This window comes from Anolis carolinensis, chromosome 1, assembly GCF_035594765.1.
Source record: "Anolis carolinensis isolate JA03-04 chromosome 1, rAnoCar3.1.pri, whole genome shotgun sequence".
In the NCBI taxonomy this organism is placed as follows: Eukaryota; Metazoa; Chordata; class Lepidosauria; order Squamata; family Dactyloidae; genus Anolis; species Anolis carolinensis.
This window is the reverse complement of record NC_085841.1, coordinates 264857817-264876445: the sequence shown is the minus strand read 5'-3', so window position 1 is coordinate 264876445 and position 18629 is coordinate 264857817. Positions and strand designations below refer to the sequence as shown.

General features: G+C 37.3%; 1 protein-coding gene across 1 annotated transcript in view; it reads right to left on the bottom strand.

Moving 5' to 3' along the window:
- muc2 (mucin 2, oligomeric mucus/gel-forming) overlaps nucleotides 1-18629 on the bottom strand; it is a gene marked incomplete at its 5' end in the record, with an annotated part of 73598 nt that overhangs the window by 15961 nt on the left and 39008 nt on the right. The window contains 6 exons of the mRNA XM_062966145.1: nucleotides 1689-1863; nucleotides 4066-5069; nucleotides 7695-8318; nucleotides 11051-11233; nucleotides 12732-13172; nucleotides 16792-17557. Coding sequence (XP_062822215.1) covers nucleotides 1689-1863; nucleotides 4066-5069; nucleotides 7695-8318; nucleotides 11051-11233; nucleotides 12732-13172; nucleotides 16792-17557 — 3193 coding nt within the window. The remainder of the gene's footprint in view (nucleotides 1-1688; nucleotides 1864-4065; nucleotides 5070-7694; nucleotides 8319-11050; nucleotides 11234-12731; nucleotides 13173-16791; nucleotides 17558-18629) is intronic.

The window sequence follows — 18629 nt, the reverse complement described above, 5'->3', positions numbered from 1 at the left end:
AAAGACAAGAGAATTGGATAAGCTTTTTGTCTGGCAGGACACAGAAGAACATGAATTAAAACAGTAGACAGTATATCCTAGACACTGAAAATAAAATTGAAGTAGAGTTTGACATCAAAAATGGCAACTAACTAGATATAAAATATTGTTGGGTTCACTAAAGATAGTATTTTTGTGTGTCAGGAGTGACTTGAGAAACTGCAAGTCACTTCTGGTGTGAGAGAATTGGCTGTCTGCAAGGATATTGCCCAGGGGGTGCCCAGATGTTTGTTGTTTTACCATCATTGTGGGAGGTTTCTCTAATGTCCCCACATGGGAAACTAGAGCTGACAGAGGGAGCTCATCTGCTCTCCCCAGACTCTAACCAACGACCTGTCGGTCTGCAGTCCTGCCAGCACAAGGGTTTAATCCATTGTGCCACCGGGAGCTCCTACTAAAGATAGTAATGATCTGTGAAACTGAGGCTGGTCTATGAAACTATGAGTTTCACTGGCCTCATCAGGTATTTTGGCAGATGATGATCAACAACAGCAGAAGAGTAGCAGAGGGGTCATTTCTATCACCAGAGAAAGCTGCTGCCTCCCAAGCTGCTCAGAAGCCAATAGAACTTCTTCTCTTGACATTTCATGCTGTCACCTTCTCAAATGTATTTGCATTATGGTTTGGGATTTGGGGAAATACAGTGTTGCTTTCACATTAACAATATAATTAACTAAGGCCCTAAGACAGCTAAAGACCCTAAAAGCATTTAACCTGCAGTAGGGGAAATGCAATTTTCATGCAACTTGATCTTAGAAAGTATCATGACTTTTCTATCTAATTGTGGTGCACAGAGCAGAAAGTTTAACAAAAAGAAAATTGGATAACTATCACACAATCTCCCCACATTTTTATCTACATCTACCTTAATGGAAAGATAACACAGATGGAAGAAAATGAAATACAGCTTTAAAAATTCCACTTAGACTATCTCCCACTCTTAATTTTTCTGAAAATCTGATGCAATCTTTTTGTACTAGTGATCGTACTGATGCAGCTAGAAACCAGATGGCCAATATTATCTTCTTATTTTATTGCTACCAAAAACAATATCCATAATCATTTGCACAGATGTTGATATGTGCTGTCACTAGATTTGCACAAGTTGTCCCTTTTTGAGGGAGGAAACTGTGCTGAGAATGGTGCATATGTGTCTGTATACATGGCTGACCACATATATTATTTTAGGTACAAGATAGATTGGGGAGGTGCCTATCCATTCCTCCATCACGAGAAACAATGCTGCCACCATGAATGTATGGATGAAGAGTTTCAATGGGATTTCAACATTTCTATTGTCTTTTTTTCTTGTAGGTTTGGGGCCCCTCACATCAAAGGCATGGCGGTATACAGATTTGTTGTGTGATCATGGAATGGCATTCTGTCTAGTACATTTTCAAACGTATGTTTTTTCCCATATGCCCTGCACATGTTCCAGGGCTACATCATGCAGATTGTGAGGCTTGGATAGACACCACCCCCATTTCATCAGTAACACATATGACTGACAACCTAATTGCTGTTTTAAGTTAAAATTAACCACTGAAGACACAACTATCTTATCACATTCCACTCTGTATTCCATACAATCCCCCATACTAGCTGCAGCTCTTTCAGTGAACATCGGCACATATTATATGCAAACTCACAGTCACATTCCCAGTGCCAGCAGCACTCATCCTCATTTATTACTCGCACAGGGGCAAGTCCATTGGCACACTCGGGCTTGGGAGGTGGGTTGCATGGTACAGTCACGATTTCCCAATTTTTATCTGAAATACATATGGCTTGGGTACATTCACATATCCACCACTTTTCTCCAGGCTGTATTTTGAAAAGCAGAAAAAAAATATTTTTTAATATCTGCACACATATATTTTCACAAAAATATCACTATGGACTGGAAGTTGCAATTAAAGAAAACACATAAATACATGACATTCCAAGTCACGCCCAGATTCATGCTTCTGGGTTTTTAAAAGGATAATATCAAATCGGCCATACTCAACATTGCCATAGAAAAGATCTAAATGAGTTGAAATCAGTTGGATTCATCCAGGTCACAAAATGAGAAAGCTTTTCCTATCTGTGCAGGTATTACAGCCCTTGTTCAGAGACTCTGTGCCCTAAGCTGGCTCTCATGCTTTTCTGGGCATGATTGATCTCGTAGCTCAGCAAAACTGCAGAGAACCAGGAACCTTTTCATGTTACAAAATTATAGTATCATACCTTCACTTCAACTGCTATGGCAACATTCTCTACAATCCCAGGACTTACAGTTTAGGGGCCCTTCCACACAGCCCTATATCCCAGAATATCAAGGCAGAAAATCCTACATTACCTGAATGTGGACTCAGATATTGTGGGATTTTCTGCCTTGATATTCTGGGATATAGGGCTGTGTAGAAGGGCCCTAGGAAGGAGTATTCAAAATCTTCAGAGAGAGTTCTAGTGCAGTGGTTCTCAACCTGTGGTCCCCAGGTGTTTCGGCCTTCAACTCCCAGAAATACTAACAGGTGGTGAACTGGTTTGGATTTCTGGGAGTTGTAGGCCAAAATACCTGGGGATTGACAGGCTGCTCTAGTGCCTCACCAAACTACAAACCCCAAGATTACATAAGACACATGTTCTTGCAACTCATACAAAAAGCCATCTCCCAACATTCTGTGCTAGGGTTGTTGTGTGTTTTCTGGGTTGTATGGCCATGTTCCAGAAGTATTCTCTCCTGACATTTCGCCCACATCTATGGCAGGCATCCTCAGAGGTTGTGAGGTATATGGGAAAACTAAGAAAGGAAGATTTATATATCCGTGGAAGGTCCAGGGTGGGAAAAAGAACTCTTGTCTGTTGGAGGCCAGTGTGAATGTTGTAATTAGTCACCTTGATTAGCATTGAATAGCCTAGCAAGCTACACCTCCTGGCTTCCTCCTGCCTGGGGGAGTCGTTAGCTGCTCCTGATTGATTCATATCTGGAATTTCTCTGTTTTTACAGTGTTGTTCCTTATTTACTGTTCTGATTTTAGAGTTTTTTTAAATACTGGTAGCCAGATTTTGTTCATTTTCATGTTTTCCCATAGTTTTCCCATATACAACCTATGGATGCCTGCCATAGATGTGGGCGAAACGTCAGGAGAGAATAATTCTGGAACATGGCCATACTTCCCGGAAAACACACAACAACCCTGTGATTCCGGCCATGAAAGCCTTCGACAACACATTCTATGCCAGGCTACTAGATCTTCTGTGTCCAGCAATACCTTGTATAACTTTAACAACTATTTTCTGATAAATTGCTGCCTATCTCTTCTAGTCAAGATCTAGATTTTGGTCAAGATCCAATTGGCCAGTGTAACTATATTGGTTTACAAGGAGGAAATAACAGAAGAGGAAAAAGTAGTGGCAAGCTCTGTGATAACAGGATCAGGGTATGTCTATCCCAAAAGATCATCAGGTGACAAAGCTATCCAGTAGACTCCAAGCTTTTTGAGAGATGGCAGGGGAACTTTATCTCACTACTATATATCTCACCACCGTTACATCTTGCTTGAAGAAAGTTACTTTGCCTACATAATGGGCGTTACCTTACTAACCAACACAATTTTAGCCAAAATCAGCATTATTATTCTTTTTGCAACTCAATTTAACTGTGTGCGTGTGTTTGGTTTCTTTGTATTTGGTTTGTTTGCTTTTATACTTGAAAGAGATGAATTGCCCTTGGTATTGTCCCTCTTAGGTTGAATAAAGGCTAATATCAAAGTGAACTTTCAAGCCAAAGAAAATGCACAAAACCAATTCTGATGAGCCTTTGGAACACTGAACTTCTAAACAGGAAATAGATCAAAGAAAGAACATGCACACAATGAAGGCTATATTCTTGTCAATAGCTATTGCATAAAATTTTATTCCTTTTCAGACTTTCAGATGTTTCAAAAATGATTTCTTAAGATTTGCTACTGAGAGAGAAAAACAATAAAATATACTTCTAAATTAACTAAAATGCTTAATTAAGAATTCAACATTACTAACCTGAAGAGTTCCATTTTCGGTTGGACACCCTGGGGTTGTTGTGGTTGTCTCATTTGTTGTTGTGGTGGGTGAAGTTGTGGATGTGGTTGTCTCAGTTGTAGTAGTTGTGGGCATAGTTGTGGTTGTTTCGGTTGTAGTTGTGGTTGTGGGCATAGTTGTGGTTGTCTCAGTTGTAGTTGTGGTTGTGGGTGTAGTTGTGGATGTGGTTGTTTCAGTTGTAGTTGTGGTTGTGGGCGTAGTTGTGGTTGTCTCAGTTGTAGTTGTGGATGTGGTTGTCTCTGTTGTGGTTGTTGTTGTGGGTGTAGTTGTAGTTGTCTCAGTTGTAGTTGTGGTTGTGGGTGTAGTTGTGGATGTGGTTGTCTCTGTTGTGGTTGTTGTTGTGGGTGTAGTTGTAGTTGTCTCAGTTGTAGTTGTGGTTGTGGGCGTAGTTGTGGTTGTCTCAGTTGTAGTTGTGGTTGTGGGCGTAGTTGTGGATGTGGTTGTCTCTGTTGTGGTTGTGGTTGTGGGTGTAGTTGTTGTCTCAGTTGTAGTTGTGGTTGTGGGCGTAGTTGTGGTTGTCTCAGTTGTAGTTGTGGTTGTGGGCGTAGCTGTGGATGTGGTTGTCTCTGTTGTGGTTGTGGTTGTGGGTTTAGTTGTTGTCTCAGTTGTAGTTGTGGTTGTGGGCGTATTTGTGGTTGTCTCAGTTGTAGTTGTGGTCGTGGGCGTAGTTGTGGTTGTCTCAGTTGTAGTTGTGGTTGTGGGCATAGTTGTGGTTGTCTCGGTTGTAGTTGTGGTTGTGGGCGTAGCTGTGGTTGTCTCAGTTGTAGTTGTGGTTGTGGGCGTAGTTGTGGTTGTCTCGGTTGTAGTTGTGGTTGTGGGCGTAGTTGTGGTTGTCTCAGTTGTAGTTGTGGGCATAGTTGTTGAACAAAGCCAATGGCGAACTTCTACTTCAAAATATTCTGAGCAAAAGACTTCATAACACATCTCTCTGTGCTTGCCAGTCTCTATTATATCACCTAGAGTTTAAAGAACAAGTGTTAACACCAGCTGTAACTAAAAATATGTTCATGTTAATGTATATTCTGCATTTTCTTCTTCTTGTGTATCCATATTGTGATTTTAAAAATTACTAACTAGAAACAGATAGAACTAAAAGCAAAGCAAATAATTATTAATAAATGAGCAATTCAATATGAAAGCTAAAATGACATGTCAAAAGTTAAATAACCCTCAAATCAATTCACCCTTTGTAGTAATGAAAATATAAATACAGCATAATTTTAGAAGATGGCAACAGCAGGCTAGTGGACTACACTGATTTATTTAGTCTGACTGCTAGTTTTACAACCAAGTACACATCTGAAAATTCTGTCTGTACACACTGTAGAATTAATGCAGTTTGACACCACTTTAACTGCCATGGCTCAATGCTATGGAATCATGGTGGTTGTCTCTGCCAAAGAGGGAAGGTGCCTCAACAACTCACAGCTTCCAGGATTGAGCCACAGCAGTTAAAGTGGTGTCAAACTGCATTAAGTCTACAATGTGGAGCCAGTCTAAACAAATGGAATCAGAAAAGCCACAAACGAAAAGGAAAATTTGAAATATCTTATGAAAACTTCAGGATTTCATCAGAGAGCATCAAACTGCTATAATTGTGCAATGTGGATATACTCAAGGTTATGCACATACGATCAGGCTCTGTTTTCACAGTATACTGAATGTACAAAGGCAAGAGTATGTGGCCCAATGACTTGATTTTCATCCCCACTTGTGTATGCAAAATACATATGTCTGTAGAAAAACAGTGACTATAATTGTTGAATTCAGGCAAATTGTTTGGTTTGACAGAGGGGAGACCAAGAAGAAAGAAAATCCATATGAAGAGAAACCAACACGTTTTCCCCTCATAATTTTTGTCTAATTGAATAAAATATTGGAAAATGCCTACAACACACTTAGTGTATGTCATCATTTGATGCCATAAAGTGGCACCTATAAAAAGGAAATTTTAAATATATATTTTCAAACACATGCCCAGAGCTTGGAAAAGTTACTTTTTTGAATTACTGCTCGAAGATTACTTCAGTTTCACAGAGACACTGGAAAAAGATGACAGATCCTGAAAGTTCTCATCTAAAAGAACGGCTGGTCTAAACAGTGAACCAACATCGTATGTGCTTTTCTACCATAAACAGTGCTAAAGGTGGACTTGTATCCATGAGAAAGTGTTACTTTTCCCTCTTTGAAACCAATAATGGACACTTCTAGCAAAGCAGAAAGAGAAATAAGTTCCACTGAGCCCTAGAAGATCAATTTAAAGGTGTCAATTTGGCCTAAACTCTATGTGAGAATTGTCGCACCACAGAATCCATTGCTCAAATGTTTTGTGACAATAGAATAAAATTTAGCCCAGGGTTAAAACTATCTGCTTGTTTTAATGTTAAAAGGAAATTTTAAAAATCAGATATTCTAAAGAATACCTAAGAATTCTACAGATCAGCACTGGATAAGGTATCCAATAAGTAAAAAAGGAAAGCTATATTTCATGGTCAATCTCAGCACTATTTTGTAAGTCCTAGGAATTTTGCAAGTTCCAAAATAAGGCAATATGGAGTGTGGACCAGAGAAAATGGGGAAGGGGACATCTGGAAACGGCTTATCAGACATCACTCCCCATTTTCTCTGATCCACACTCCATATTGCCTTATTTTAAAACTTGCAAAACATTGTGAAATTATTAATATGTATAAAGGTGGCACCATCGGTGGCGCAACAGGTTAAACTGCTGAGCTGCTGAACTTGCTGACTGAAAAGTCGGCAGTTCAAATCCGGGGAGCGGGATGAGCTCCCGCTGTTAGCCCCAGCTTCTGCCAACCTAGCAGTTCAAAAATAGGCAAATGTGAGTAGATCAATAGGTACTGCTCCGGTGGGAAGGTAACAGCGTTTCATGCAGTCATGCCAGCCACATGACCTTGAACGGCTCTTCGGCTTAGAAATGGAGATGAGCACCAACCCCCAGCATCAGACACAACTAGATTTAATGTCAGGGGAAAACCTTTACCTTTACCTTATGATAAAGGTACAATATAGATATGATATGTATGTTTTAATATTGATGTCTTTTGAGGGTAGTTATTATAGCTATCTTATTATCTTGAGACATGTTTTCTGTTTCACTAAGGTACATGTGAATATATGAAAAGTATGAAAATGTTATGTGTTAATAAGAATTATGTGGCTTGAATTTGGCACTATGCTCACTTTAAAAACATTCTCTATTAGATGCAATTTGTATATTTTTACCGCAAAAACCCATGTGACTAGGAAACGTAATTATGCAATAGTTTTTCACAAAACTTCATCTTATTCTGTTAATGGTATTTTTGCAAGATTTTATGTTAGGGATTATGCAATCTTGGCACTTAGAGAAATGCCAGTCAACATATAAATGTTTAAGGGTCACATTTTAACTTTTTAATTAAAAAAAGACTACTATATGTACTGTGTTTGTTATTTTGTCATCTTATATTAGACCTAGGAAAAAGTGCAGTTACTGTGAACACTACTTGTATAGCCAGGTATATTTTATGAATATGTTTCTTATTTGCCTTGATACCTGATATTTTATTTTTGCCTCTGAGTCTTACCTGGAAGGTATTTTTTGCCATCTACAATACACCCGTCAATCATTGTTGTGGAAGTTATTGTTGTCTCAGTGGTATTTGTGGTTGTGGGTGTAGTTATGGATGTAGTTGTTTCAGTTGTTGTAGTTGTTGTGGGCGTAGTTGTGGTTGTCTCAGTAGTAGTTGTAGTTGTGGGCGTAGTTGTGGTTGTCTCAGTTGTAGTTGTGGTTGTGGGCGTAGTTGTGGTTGTCTCACTTGTAGTTGTGGTTGTAGGAGTAGTAGTGGATGTAGTTGTCTCAGTTGTTGTAGTAGTTGTGGGTGTAGTTGTGGTTGTCTCCGTTGTGGTTGTGGGTGTAGTTGTGGGTGTGGTTGTCTCAGTTGTGGTTGTGGTTGTAGGTGTAGTTGTGGTTGTCTCGGTTGTGGTTGTGGGTGTAGTTGTGGGTGTAGTTGTGGGTGTGGTTGTGGGTGTAGTTGTGGTTGTCTCAGTTGTGGTTGTGGTTGTGGGTGTAGTTGTGGTTGTCTCAGTTGTAGTTGTGGTTGTGGATGTAGTTGTGAGACAAAGCCAATGGTTAAATACTTCTTCACCATACTCCGAGCAAATGATAGTATAACACATTTCTCCATGCTTGCCAGTCTCTATTACTTCACCTAGATTTTAAAGAACAAGTGTTAAAATCAGCTATAACTAAAAATATGTTCATGTAAATGTATATTCTGCATTTTGTTCTCTATATTCTGATATTCAAACTTGTTAAGTAGAAAAAGATAGAAGTAAAAACAAAGCAAATACTTAAGAATAATTGAGCAATTCAGTAATAAAGCTAGGACATTGTAAAAGTTAAACAACCCCCAAACTAATCCAATCTTTGTAGTAACCAAAATATAAATCCAATATAATGTTAGAAGAGGGCAACAGCAGGCTAGTGGTCTACACTGATTTTTAAAAATGTTGTCAAGCTGCACAGCAGTACTACTACTAGATTCTGGAAATATGCCTATGGACCACAAGAACAAGTATAGAACATTGGGAAGAAGTTGTACTTATTTTTGTGGCATCTAGGTGTACTATTACTTTCACAACTGCTTCTGTGGCTAGTTTTTCAACCAAGTATGCATATGGAAATTCTGTCTGTATACAATGTAGAATTAATGCAGTTTGACACCACTTTAACTGCCATGGCTCAATGTTATGGAATCATGGTGGTTGCCTTGAGTTTTCTCTGACAAAGAGGGAAGGTGCCTCAAAAAACTACAACATTCTTGATTCCATAGGATTTAGCCACAGCAGTTAAAGTGATGTCATTAATTCTACAATGTAGAGCCAGTCTTAATAAATGGAATCAGAAAAAGTCACACACACGAAAAGTGGAAATTCTCCTGCTTGCATGAATGTTGGGTGCCACACACTACATTGATATAACTGTTTGATTCCACTTTAACAACCGTGGCTCCTGCCTGTGGAATTCTAGGATTTGAATTCTCCAAGATCCTTTTCTGAAATACAATATTTGAGCTCTCTGGCTCAGAAATTGAAATACCTTATGAAAAATTCAGGATTTCATCAGAGAGGATCAAACTGCTATAGCTGTGCAACATGAATATACTCAAGGTTATATACATGAGAACAGCCTCTGTTTCCACAGTATACTAAATGTACAGGGCAAGAGTATGTGGCCCAATCACTTGATTTTAATCTCCATTTGTGTATGCAAAATGCATATGTCTTTTGAGAAACACTGACTACAATTGTTAAATTCAGGCAAATTGTTGGTGAGGTGGAGGAGAGAACAAGAAGACAGAAAATCCACATGAATAGACTACTACTTATTTTAACGATTACTGTGTTATTTGTGAATTTTTAATTGCTTTTTAAAATTGTTCTTCTACTGCTGTTTAATTCCATTTTGTTTTTGGCTCTGTAAACAGCCCTTAGTCTCTTCGGGGAGAGAGGGTGGGTTATAAATAAGATATTATTATTATTATTATTATTATTATTATTATTATTATTATTATTATTATTATCCAGCACTTTTCTTCCTCATCATTTTTGTGCCCAATTGAATAAAATATTAGAAAATGCCTACAACACACTTAGCATATATAACCATCATTTGCTGCCCTATTAAAAAAGCAGAGAAATAAGTTCCACGGAGCCCTAGAAGATAAATTTAAAGGTGTCTATTTGGCCTAAACCAGTGGTTCTCAACCTGTGGAACACAGCCCAGCTGTGGGTTGGAAGAATGAAAATCCGGTCCGCAAACCTCCTTCCTCTAAATTTATTTATTTATTTTATATCAATTTTATTTCTGCTCCTTTCTGCAGACCTGACCATTGAATTGGATAGACCTCATCAGGTCTAGAATTTTAAATATGGTTTTCTGTGGGTGAGCAGATGGTGACTACAGGATAGCATATGCTCTGTATCAGAAAAATTTTCTGAATCAGCACCCCAAATAACCAAACCTAATCTAAAGGTGACAAAAAACTGATTTGTAACACTTTTGTTACTAATGTTGGAGAGTGGGCCCTGGTCAAGGTGGGCCCTGGTCAAGTGGGCCCTGGTCAAAGTGGTCCTTGGTCAAAGTGGTCCCCACTCAAAGTGGTCTCCGGTCAAGTGGGCCCTAGTCAAAAAAAGGTTGGGAACCACTGGCCTAAAATCTATTGTTCAAATGTTTTATGGTAAAATAAATAAAATTTTACTCAGGATTAAAACCATCTGCTGGTTTTAACACTAAAAGGAAAATTTTAAAACCAGATATTCTAAAGAATACCTAAAAATTCTACAGTTCAGCACTGGATAAGGTATGCTTTCTACATGTAATCTAGAACTGGATTCTGCAGAGCTAGTGCTACTTTTTGTAGTGGAATGAAACTAACTACAAATCCCAGGATTCCATACCACGGACCTATAGCAGTTCAGGCTTTGTCAAACTGCATTAATTCTACAGTGTAGAGCCAGTCTAAATACACGGAATCAGAAAAGCTACACACAAAAAATAGGGAATTCTCCTCCTTGCATGTATGTTGGGTGCCACACACTACATTGTTATAACAGTTTGATCTAACATTAACAGTTGTGGCTCCTGCCTGTGGAATTCTATTTTTACCATCAATGGTACATTAGCAATAGTTTACGTCTGGGATTATGCAATCCTACTGGCATTTAGAGAAGTGCTATTCTAAATTTAAATGTTTCGGTTATTATTTTAAGATTTTTTAAAAACAGGCTACTGTACTTATTGTTTGTTATTTTGTCATTTAATATTAGACTTAAGAAGAAGTGCCATTACTCTGAACCCTACTTGTACAGCCAGGTATATTTTACTGAATGTGTTTATTTGCCTTGATACCTATATTTTAATTTTGCCTCTGAGTCTTACCTGGAAGGTATATTTTGCCATCTACTATACAGTGGGGTTGTACTGTGGTGGTTGTTGGTATTTCAGTGGTAGTAGTAGTTGTAGTAGTAGTAGTAGTAGTAGTAGTTGGTGTAGCTGTTGTGGTGGTGGTGGTGGTCGATGGAGTACTTATGGTAGTTTTGGTGGTGCTGGATGGAGTAGTCTCTAAAGAGGAAGTGGAAGAATGAAAAAAATGAGTTTAAAATAAAACCCTTAATTGCCTTTTGAAACACAATCATAACATCTTTTTGAAAAGCATTTACATTATGAGTGTATACTTAAGGTAATCCGTTAATTAATCAATAGCACAATCTTATACGTGTTTACTCAGAGATAATTCCGTGCAACTTAAAACTCTTAAAAATAATGGGCTGCAATCCTAAATAGATTTACCTTGCAGAAATTCATTCAACATAGGTTCTAGTAAATCAACAAATTCGAATTCTGCGGATTGCACAATTTTGATTTCAAATCATTATGCTATTAATAGTCTAAATCCAATTGCTAATCTGAAAAATAATAGACACATCAGATCAATGACCTCTGCATAAGCATTAACAGTAGCAGTAGATCTGACGAATTTGTTCTAGTGAGAGCTAGCAACGGGATTTATAACAATATAATCAACTTAATAAATTTTATGTTATCAATCCCCAAATCAAATATATTTAATTACATATGGTAATACATTTACAAGAATTTTAGAGGATAGATTGCACAGGCAATATTTTGCATGTTTTTGCTGGCAACATATCCTTTTTTATGCATTTTTGTACACTTTTTGACATATTTTCTAATGCATATTCTCAAAGCATGTGTATGTGGGGATTTCCACATTTTCTGGAGTATGGAATTGTGTAATTTCCAAATATATGCAGAAATGTCTGCTGCTGTGTGCATTCAGGTTATTTCCAATTTCTAGCAACCCAAAGACAAAGGTACCATGGGGTTTTCTTGGCAAGATTTGACCAGCCTTTGTGGGTTTTCACAGCTGAATGACAATATGAAACTTGGTCTGCAGAATTGTAGTTCAGTGATCAAAGAAAAACACCACCCTGGCTCTTATAAATATATAATTATAGATTTATTTGAATAAAATTCCTTTAGAAAATAATATGGCATTTGTGACTCTTTCTTAATAAAATACACATGGTGATTTGTTCATTGAGAGCCAAATGTGACTGAATTTGTTACTAAAAGATTCTAAAGATTTTACTTATTAATTGATTTTCCATCTCTTTGAGATGTAAGACTATATGTTTTTAATTTCATGAAATCATGGAAGTCACACCTAGATTTACATTGCTTCCAAAAAGAGAGAGATGGGAATGGAGCTGAAAATACTGGTTTTGTTAAATATGATGGCCCATAGAAAAGTTTCTCCCTTAACAATTATATATGAGTATCTCTGAAGTCATGAACAGAAAACAGCATGATTGGAAATAAAGCTTTTCTACATTAGTGATTAACTGGGAGACTAACCCACCATCCTTGTTTTAGAGAACACTAGCAATTTTCTAGTACTATTTGTTCTGAAAATCTGTCTAAGAAAATATGGTATTAAAAGTTTCACCATGTAGGTTCAAGAATGCAACTGCAAACAAAACATGAAAGGTAAGCCATATTATTTATAGCTTAGAAGTTAATTAGATACTACACTGACCTGGAGTACTTTCCAAGGAGTCATCGGATTCAGTAGTGCATGGAATTGTAGTTGATGATGTTGTTGTTGCCGATGTAGTTGTAGTGGATGTTACAGGAGTCACAGAGGTTGTTGTAATCGATGTAGTGGAACATACATCACTGCAGCAATAAACACTAATTTCATAATCAAGACATATTGGTGCTACTCCTCCTGGGGCTTGGTCACCATTTTTACACAGTAGTCCTGAGGAAACGTCACACACCAGCTTTTGTCCCAGTTCATGAAGAGGGATAGTAGGAAATTTGATAGCTCTGCATGAAATATTTAATGGATGTGAGCAGATAGATACGCCATTTTCCCTGATATTTGGATAGGTTTCATTGTCACCTCCGTCCTTGTCAGCGTAGTTTGGCTTAGACACACTGATCCATTTAGACCAATTGCAGACGAAGCACTCAGCTGCAAGAGAAAAATTAAGCTCACTTTCAGAAAAATGTAACAGGTAACAGCAATGAATTTTCTAATACTTTGGCTACAAATTTGCTCACCTAAAGCTTGAAACAAAACTAAAGGTAATAGAAATGCAAGCAAATGTTTATAACACAATGAATTCTTATTGCCATAATTAAAATGCCTAATATTTTGAACCATTGCTTGTTGATAAATTTAGCCGCTATGCGTGAAAATTCACCTACATATTGATCAGATAATGTGCAAATTGACCAAAATGGATAAAGTATGTTGATATTTCCTCTGAGAAAATTATTAACTTTCAACAAACAACCTTTTAAAAAGTTGTCATTTAAAAAAATGTAGAATAACATTTTTTAAAGAGGGAGGATGAATTAAATGGAATCTAAAAAGCTTAGATAATATTTTATTTGGCTATGAAACCAAATCAAAAGACAGGTATATTTCTGGGAAATAATTACCTTTTTGTTTTACAGGTTTTAGTTTTTATTGCTAAGCTTTCAGCAAAGAAAAGATTGAAATGTGCCAAACAAATACAACTGGATCTTATTTTTTAATGGGATCTTATCTAGTCTGATTCTCAAGTAAAAAATTAGGAACACCATTCTTCAGTACGTTTCTTCTTCAAAGTAACAACAGGTAATTTCAGCAATTTTCTTCCTATTGTGAGAATGTATTCCACACTATTTTCGAAGTCAATTTGCAATTCAGAACTAATTCAGTGAAAAAGTCCCATGTGGTTGTTTTGCGGAGAAGTACCGTATGTACTCGAAGATAAGCCGAGTTTTTTAATCTCTTTTTGGGCTGAAAAAGCCTCCCCTGGCTTATAATCGGGTCAAGGTCAAGCCAGCAGCAGAGCCTGGAGGCCACAGTATGCTTTCTTTTCCAAAACCTCCCTTCTCCACTTCTCCTCCCAGGCTGGAGTTATCTTATTTTTTAAGAGAGAGAGGGACAAGGAGGGAATGTTTTTAAAAGTGAAAGAAGAGTGAGTGACAGAACCTCTTGCAAGCCAGGAAGAAGAAAAATATTGCATGGTTGGAAGGGGAAGAAAAAGAGACTCTTGCAAATTTGCAGGATTTATTATCATTATTACTATTATTGCAAGAACGTTTGAGTCAAAAGGGAGGGAAAGGAGAGCAACAGAAGGTGTGTATTTCTTTTTATTCCTAAGGAAACAAAAATGGGGTGGGTTTTTTTGGGAGAGGGAGGGAAGTTTTAAAAAGCCTTTTCTGGCTACTTTTAGAGTTTGAAAGAGGGAGAAATAAAAGAGGTGGGAAAGGGGAGGAGAAAAGAGGCCAAAGTTGTTTTTAGGAGGGCTTTGCTTGCATTTCTTCCTTGGGCAAATGCATGCCCCAAAGCTTGTAAATAATATATAGATTTTCCCCTACAAATACATTAATTTTATATATGAATTTTCCCTCACATGTTTTCAAGTCTCTGCAAGTCCTATAAAGATATAATTCTCTATATAGAGAGCAATGTCTAGATAGATAGATATTAATATAGATCTAGGCCTTTTAAATATACACACACACACGTCTAGATAGATGTAAACATAGATAAATGGGACTTGCAAATATTGCAGGAGGGAAATGCACATATATAGAGAGAGGAATTGCAAACTTTTCAGGGGGGAAATGCAAATGTGAAATTAGTATATATAACTATAGAGCTATATCTAGCCCTGCATTGTTTATATAGGCATTGAATGTTTGCCTGTTACTATGTTGGAAGCCGGCTTGAGTCCCCATGGGGGAGATAGATAGAGCAGGATACAAAGGAAGTTGTTGTTATTGTTAATGATGATGATAATGATGATGATTATTATAAAGTTATTGTTGATACCATATTGTTTTTGTTGACCCTTCTTATGCACTTACAGAGTTAGTTTACTGTTTTTCTTTGAAATACGGTAAATATTCAAAAAAATTTACCCCACTTATGCCTCAGTTAATGTAATTTTATTGGTATCTATTTTTATTTTGAAATTTACCAGTAGCTGCTGCATTTCCTACCCTCGGCTTATACTCGAGTCAATAAGTTTTCCCAGTTTTTGTGGTAAAATTAGGTGCCTCGGCTTATATTCGGGTCGGCTTATACTCGAGTATATACGGTAAGCATTTTATTTCATTTTTGTTTCTTTTAGAGAAGCATATTTTTCTGCAAGAAATATGTATTCCTGTGCAGATAATCCTCTTTCCTACACAGAAAATTTTGTAATTTGGAATTTATTCTGCATAAGATCCACATGTTGCTGATGTGAAAGAATTAATATTTCTGTGTTAAAATATTATTTCCCATTCAAAAAAGCAGTTTCCTGCACAGAAAATGCTGGTTTCAGTACAAAATGATCACATACAAATTTTGTGCAGGAAAAGTTCTGAAATGCAAAATTGTTACAAGTCACAGTATCTCAGCCGTCTGATCATTTGAAATATTTTGAATATTCTCTCCTTAGGACAACATTTCTCACTTCAAGTGCTGTATGAAAGTTTTAAAGGAAAACATAAATTGTTTTTGAGTAAATGGCTAACATTATTGAAATGCAGTCTGTATAGGGCTGCTCTTGAAGAATGTTCAGATACTTCAGCTAGTCCATGTGTTCATTCCTATGTCATGACATTTTTTTATTTATGCCTTTGTGTCTGAATTGGCTAGCTGCATCCAGACTGGATTACTGAATTCTCTGAGGCTGTTAGGAATTGTGGGAGTTGCAGTCTAAAACACCTGGAGGGCTAAAGTTTGCCCATGCCTGGCTTAGCTGGATTTATTAGAGAGACACTTTTTGTGTCGAGCTTTGCTTATACAAAATATTTACAATTAAAGAAGCTAATTTAGTCTCATAATAAATGCTCTTTAATTCCTTACTTCTTGAAAGCAATATGTTCAGGAATTACTAGCAGTAGGACTGTACAAACATTATGAAAACACCTTGCTTATCACTTGAGTTTTCATAGCCAACGCGCTATGTCTTGAAATGTAAGAGAATAAAACTAACATAGGTCTGCACATGTAAACAGAAAATATATATTGAGCTAATCTAACTAAAGAGGGAAGTGCAGTGTTACTGCACAGAGTAAATATCATTTCAGCCTAGCAAACATACTTTTTACTTTTTCTTTAAAAATTCCTGAACAGAAACAAGAAAGACATAGCAAAATATTACTTCACTCCAGTTCTGTCTGTCAGTGTTTCTTCACATACATTCCCTTTCTAAATGTAATATATTTTAGCATACATATAACCAGGGGTGGGGCTGGAGGACATAGAGTTCTAAAAATTATAAGACATATGGTGCTTTTGTAATTACTTGTTGGGCCTGTTGCCATTGGAGATGGTGTTTGAAGAAAGAAAGAAAGAAAGAAAGAAAGAAAGAAAGAAAGAAAGAAAGATTACATATTGCAGTCTCATAGCCAAGATCCTATGCTGTAAGAAACATCCTTATTTATGTCATGAGACATTGAACATTGAATTTCTGTACTAAATTTAATTGCATCAATTTCTTTTTGTGGGGATATTGTACAGAGTTATCATTAGTATCTTTCAGGTTTCTTGGACTAATTCATTCATGATACACATTATAATAAATTAATAACACATTACTTACTTGTAGTTGTAGTTGAAGTGGTAGTAGTAGAAGTGGTTGTTGGTGTAGTAGTAGGAGTGGTAGTTGGTGTGGTAGTAGGAGTGGTAGTTGGTGTGGTAGTAGGAGTGGTGGTGACAGTAGTAGTTGGTGTGGTAGTAGGTGATGTGGAGGTGGTGGTAGGAGTGGTTGTTGGAGTGGTAGTAGGAGTGGTGGTGGTGGTGGTGGTGGTAGTTGTTGATGTGGTAGTAGGCGATGTGGAGGTAGTGGTAGGAGTGGTAGTTGGAGTGGTTGTTGGAGTGGTAGTAGGAGTGGTGGTTGATGTAGTGGTAGATGTTGTGGAGGTTGTGGTGAAAGTAGTAGTTTGTGAAGTGGTAGTTGGAGTAGTTGTGGAAGGAGTTGTAGCTGGAGTAGTTCCACAAACAATATTGCAGCAGTAGACACTGATTTCATAGTTCAAACACTGAGGCTGAGGGAGAACCCCAATAGGCTGATCCTTATTATGGCAAATCAGCCCAGTCGTAACATCACATTCCACTATTTGCCCCAAATCCTTGATGGAGAAATCTGGAAATTTCACAGCACGGCATGATATGTTTTCTGGCCTCTTGCAGATATCGATGTTGTGGGCTCTGATGTTGACATAGGTTTCGTTGTCACCATTATTTAAGCCAGGAAGGGGAAAACCCACATCAATCCACTGGGACCATTCACACTCTTCAGAAGGCACACAAGTTGCTGCAATGACAGATGGAAATAACGGAGGGGTTAAGTGTGAGGTTCTGAAATAAATGTATTAGCCAATCATAAAATGCACTACAGTTAAGAGAAATGCTTGATCAGGAATACAGTTGTCTTTACTAAGATCTTTCTTACCCTAAACAATGTTGGTCTCATCTACCCTGATCATTTAATGCTGTATCAAAGAAGTTTTGAAGAAAGGGGTTTCACTGTACAGACATTTACATAGGAAATCCTTTGACTGTCTGAGGGTTAAATGGGAATTATACAAACCATAGAGCAGAGACGCATATTAAGTACCCTCTTATGTGTGCTTTTGTGGTAGTTTCTTGCTTGGTTGCCAGTTGCCAAAGTTCGAAGCTAGCTTTGAATTGCATGAAATGGTCAATGTAGATGGAGCTCATATCAGATTGATAATACTTCAAATGGCATGAGTTTTTTGTACGGAATCCTTAGATCTCTAGTTTAATGGAGCACTATAGCTCTCTGGAATGTGAAGAATGGAGTTCTGGCACTTAAAGTAGCAACAAAGTACAAAACTATTTAGGGTGAATGAAATCCCGTTTTTGAATTGTACTACCAATTGTACCACCATCTATACTTCAATTTGAAGTGTCATTTTTGTTATTAAATAGCTATCTACAGAATTGATGACGGGGGTGAATCTACACTAAAGAATTAATACAGTTTGACACCACTTTAACTGCAATATTTATAGAATCATGGAATTTGTAGTTTTGCAGAATCTATAGCTTTCTCTGCCAAAATTCTGGTGCTTCCTCAAACTACAACTCCCATGATTCCAAAACATTGCCTTCAAACTACAGTGTGGATGTACCCAGAGTAAACCAAAGTTACATGTTTCCTAATGGGCAAAAGTAAGATCATAGCATGATTTTGGAACCTGCTTCATATAACTCCGAATCAAAAAAATTACCCATTAGCTATTCCTTGGTGGCTGTAGGTCGGGCAAGCTTTACACAGCTTAGGGTGCTGTGACAATTGTGTTCATTCCTATGTCATGACATTTTTTTATTTATGCTTTTGTGTGTGAATTGGCTAGCTGCATCCAAACTGGATTACTGGGTTCTCTGGAGTTAGAAGATTAATCTTATATTAAA